The sequence below is a fragment of the Lottia gigantea genome, assembly GCF_000327385.1.
Source record: "Lottia gigantea unplaced genomic scaffold LOTGIsca_26, whole genome shotgun sequence".
NCBI lineage: Eukaryota > Metazoa > Mollusca > Gastropoda > Lottiidae > Lottia > Lottia gigantea.
The window spans coordinates 429,880-434,859 of NW_008708797.1; the positions used below are offsets into that span (position 1 = coordinate 429,880).

Sequence of the window (4,980 nt, forward strand, 5' to 3'; positions counted from 1 at the left end):
CACTGTGTAATATGAAAGTGAGAAATGGTTGTAGAACAAGGTTTTGTGTAAAAATAACTAGCATAAATAAAAGGAACATTATGCATATGTGTGAACAATGCATCAAAAGTATGGTTTCACTACACATGTGCATCTTTTGTTTGCCTAACTTCAAAATGACAGATGTGATGTAGACACTGTTAACAGCTTGCTTCTTATGTAAACTCAGCTTAATCACCAGGAAAAATATATCTAAGTTTGATTATGTTGTCTTTATCAAGAACTTTGTTGACTTCTCACCATTTTGAAGAACAAAAGTAAAAATATCACGTGACATATTTTGTTGATCGAGAATATAATATGGGCCATTGATACAAAGGCGTTAATAATCCAGATTTGACAGTCCAATCAAATTGAATTTTAATTTTCTGTCTTGTTCAAAATAATATCAAATGTATTTTATTTTGACACTAAATATTGGTGTGTATTGAAATGTAACATGTCCTGTACAATTATTTATTTTCATAAATTAAATTTGACAAGTAGAAAGTTTATACATTGATTGAAATTGAAGCACTTTACTGAAGAAGAAAATATGAACTGGGATTTCCTCTGAACATGAAATTAAAGCAATGCTCAGACTGTAAATTATTTGTACAATAAAAGATTGAAATTAATTGGTCAATTGCTATATTATTTGGTCTATTATCAACTAGTTTTAGCTGCAGAAGCACCATCTTCAGCTTTCTCGGCAGTATTCTGATCATCTGGTTTCATTGCAGGAAATAATAGCACTTCCTAAAATACATAGATTTTTTACACATAAATCATTGAGAGAAATAGTTGGCATTGTAGAAATGTCTACTTTCATTGCAATAGCAACGTGTAATTTGGTTAAGCTGAGTAGATGCCACATATTACATATCAATAAGTGTAACCTACCTTAATATTATTAGAATCTGTTAAGAACATAGTTAATCTATCAATACCCATACCCCAACCACCAGTAGGAGGTAAACCATATTCTAGAGCTATACAGAAATTCTCATCTATAAACATAGCTTCATCATCACCTGCAGCTTTAGCCTAAATACAAAGAACATTGTTTACAAATATACCATAAAAACATTATCAGTAAATGTAAACTCTCTAAAAAATAATTTTGGAGACAAACTTGTCATGGAGTAGCAATGTTCTGAAAGGATGAACATCTAATAATAAATATACAAATAAGAATGACATTAAAAAACACATAATTGTTACCTTTGATTGCTGTGTAAACATATTTCTCTGTACTACAGGATCATTTAATTCAGTGTAGGCATTACAGATCTCTTTCTTACAAACAAACGCTTCAAATCTTTCTGTTAAACCTGGTATAGATCTATGCCTGTAACAAATTAAAATTCTAAATATTAGTTACTGAATGACCTTTTTCTACATTACAAACAAAAAATAATTCCACAAACATGATATAGAAATACATGTTGGTGCAGTATTCAAATATTCACCCTAAGATTCAGTTTTATATCTGCACGAAGACTGATAAAATATTTGTGTACCTACCATTTAGCTAGTGGACTCATGATTTGTGGATGTTCAGTAATAAATGTAGGATTAATTATTTTCTCTTCAATATAATCACCAACAAGCTGAAATATAAGACAAACACTCAATTAGTCAAAATATAACATATGAAACAGATTTGTCTGCTACAACAAAGCTAAGTTTTGTTACAATGCAAAAGAGCAACTTATCATGGAACTTTCAAAATATATAATTTGGTAAACAAACTGATAATAATGATCATTATATTAAATATTAATAATCTCAACAAGTACTACTTTGTTAAAATTCAAAGGGGACAGGGGTTGAAATAGCTCAATAAAAGATCACACAACATGAAACTCGACACAATTATAAAAATACTACAAAACATTTTGAACGACTAGTATGTCTACATGAATAAAGTCTATTGAAGCTGTGAACTATTAAGAATTAAGTAGTAGGAGATTCAAGTAAAACTAAATGATTCTGTACCTTATCTAATAACCTGGCTGTAGTTCTAGGTGCTGTACAGTCTACTTGATGTTTCACACATAAATCATCAAAAAACTTTCTAGTTTCTGTAATAAAGTAAACTTGATCATTTCAGTCTGCTTGTTAGCAATAATACTTCAGACAACAGAAACAGTCACTTGTGTGGTTATGGACTTATTTAGAATATTGAAACCAAGTTGGCAATAGAATAAACATCACATCACCTAGGGTCTTATAATTATTTCAGTTTAGTTCTCGGAACCTGAGACAGATTGTGATACAAGCTGGCAGCTGACAATGTTAAAACTAATATAGAACTGATATCATTTAAGTGTTTATCAGAACCAGGATTATATTAGTTTGATCCCAAAAAACAAAACTTTAGTCTAGACTTGTAAAACTTCTTTCTCAATGACTAAGCATGATGAACAGGTAAAATCATTAAAATAATTATATATTTACCTGGTGTATCAAATGTTGTTGGATCAGGAAATTTAACATTTAATAATCTCTCTAATTCTGGTATTAATCTAATACGTTTAAATGGTGGACTATAATCTACTTCTACAGCTTCACCTTCTGGTCCATCAGGATGATATATAACTTTATAACCACCAAATAAACTCTTTACTAACCCTAAAATACATAAGCAGCTCTAATTATTAACATATTATACATATATATATAACTAGCTTTACTGATGATGAGTCTGTTATCTGAAACTGGTGTATATAGTTTTAGAAATATTCTCACCATGTTAAATTTAAGACCACATCTTATAAACTTACCTGAGACTAAGGTTTCTGTAATATTCATAAGATCATTATAATCAGCATAAGCCATGTAAAATTCACAGGTGGTAAATTCTGGATTGTGGGTCATATCAATACCTTCATTTCTAAACTGTTTACCTATTTCATAAACACGATCTAATCCACCTACCACCAACATCTAGAATTTTAAGAAATATATTTAAGAAGGTGTTCTTCAGTGCAGGAATACAAGCCTGTTATTACATTTAATTGTCACTTACTCCAAAAAAGGGGATCACAGGACAAATGGTTGGCCACCTGTGCAACATTTCCCTGATGTTGATAATACAATAAACTATTATATTAATGGAATAAAAGAAACAATCAGTTTTCTGAGGCGAAACTGTCTGGTAGCTTTCCTACCTTAAGATATAATTCAGGAGCAACTCTCATATATAAATCCATACTTAAATCATTATGATGAGTAACAAAAGGTTTAGCTGTAGCACCACCAGGTATCATATTCATCATTGGTGTTTCTACCTGTAATAGAAAGAAACTGAGTAAACAGGATTAAGGTGAAAATGTCTTATTCAATATCACTCGACTTTCATGAACCCAACCAAGATCTTCAAAATACTTGTATAGTTCACGTTCAGTTCAGTTTCAGCATATCAAGTAAACATATTCTCATTAACCAGAAGATCTGGAAATGGTGTTGATGAAGATACATGGCTTGATATAAAGAATGTCACTCACCTCCAAAAAACCCATATTATCGAAGAATTTTCTAATATAATTGATGATTTTAGCTCTAGTTATAAACTTCATTCTTACTGGTTCATTAATAATCATATCTAAATATCTCTGTCGGAACCTAGTTTCCTACAATCAAATCAACATCACATTATACATAAAACAGCATATACTTCTTTCAACTATTTTACTACTACTGTTTACAATCAAATGAGGTCTATTTCCAGCATGCTACAAATACATGTTGAAATTCAATTCTTATCTTCCAGATGCTTGTTTGTGGTAAATTTAACTTGACAGAATGACAACAATAGTATATTGTCTGAAGATCGCATAGCATGAAACTCTGAGTAACAAACATGTTTTTTTAGGTTCTATTTAATATTTCTATATATAATAGTATGTGAGTTAATTTCAAATTCTTTTTTTTTTATTCTTTATGCTTAAGACAACTATCAAAGAGTTATTTCTGCTGGAGGGTTTTCTATAAGCATAAAGAAGATTATAGGTTGTAAACATACATGTGTCTAAACTATTTTAGCTTTAAGTGTACTTACCTTGTCCTTAACACCATAATACATATGTGGTAACTGATGTAAGCATGGTGATAATAATATTAATCTTGATGGTATGATACTTAATTCACCAGTCTTAGTTTTACCTATAATAACATATAATATAAATCATGGTGATAATAATATTAATCTTGATGGTATGATACTTAATTCACCAGTCTTAGTTTTACCTATAATAACATATAATATAAATCATGGTGATAATAATATTAATCTTGATGGTATGATACTTAATTCACCAGTCTTAGTTTTACCTATAATAATGAATAATTAACTCACGATTCATGGTATCACGCAATTTGATTGGATAACAGCGGTCACGTGAATTAGGTTAATATCTGTGTAAACCGAATGTAAATATAAGCTCCGCCCCTTAACAGACTACTTTTATCATTGACGTGGCCACTACACAACGTCGATGTCTTTCCTTCGAACGTCACCAGAGCCGAAATCTACATTTCACTGCATGATTACGGTATTTTCCAAATTCCCTCGAATGTTCACTCTCCAAATATCAACAAAATCATGATTTTTGGACTTATTTCGAACTCGTCTTTCAAAAATTGAACTTTCAATGTGGCCGCTCCGTCAACTTTCATGCAATAGACAGTAGACTATAAATAGGTGACCTACTTATTGCCGATTGGCTGTTCTCTAGGACGTCTCTATTGTTAGTATCACTTCATTAACGTTATGTTAAAATTTTAGGTATTTTTTCAGTTTATCGATGTATAAACAGAAAAAACCTGTGTACTCTGTATAAATCAGCGTAGCGGTTTATACATAAGTGTACACAGGTTTTTTCTGTTTATACATCGATAAACTGAAAAAATGTTCAGGTCATTCCTTAAATACAAACAAAGGAACAGAAGTATATG

The 4,980-nt window shown here is 30.6% G+C and overlaps 1 protein-coding gene across 1 annotated transcript in view; it reads right to left on the reverse strand.

The window, feature by feature from the left end:
* Nucleotides 1-423: 423 nt before the first annotated feature.
* The window catches only part of LOTGIDRAFT_188800 (hypothetical protein), a 7,225-nt gene continuing 2,668 nt past the window's right edge, over nt 424-4,980 (reverse strand). The window contains exons 6-16 of the mRNA XM_009055940.1: nt 4,718-4,782; nt 4,085-4,188; nt 3,531-3,656; nt 3,195-3,314; nt 2,808-2,970; nt 2,482-2,655; nt 2,020-2,105; nt 1,546-1,631; nt 1,243-1,369; nt 922-1,065; nt 424-777 (exon numbers count right to left, since the gene is read on the reverse strand). Of these exons, the coding sequence (XP_009054188.1) occupies nt 688-777; nt 922-1,065; nt 1,243-1,369; nt 1,546-1,631; nt 2,020-2,105; nt 2,482-2,655; nt 2,808-2,970; nt 3,195-3,314; nt 3,531-3,656; nt 4,085-4,188; nt 4,718-4,782 (1,285 nt within the window). The 3' untranslated portion in view covers nt 424-687. The remainder of the gene's footprint in view (nt 778-921; nt 1,066-1,242; nt 1,370-1,545; nt 1,632-2,019; nt 2,106-2,481; nt 2,656-2,807; nt 2,971-3,194; nt 3,315-3,530; nt 3,657-4,084; nt 4,189-4,717; nt 4,783-4,980) is intronic.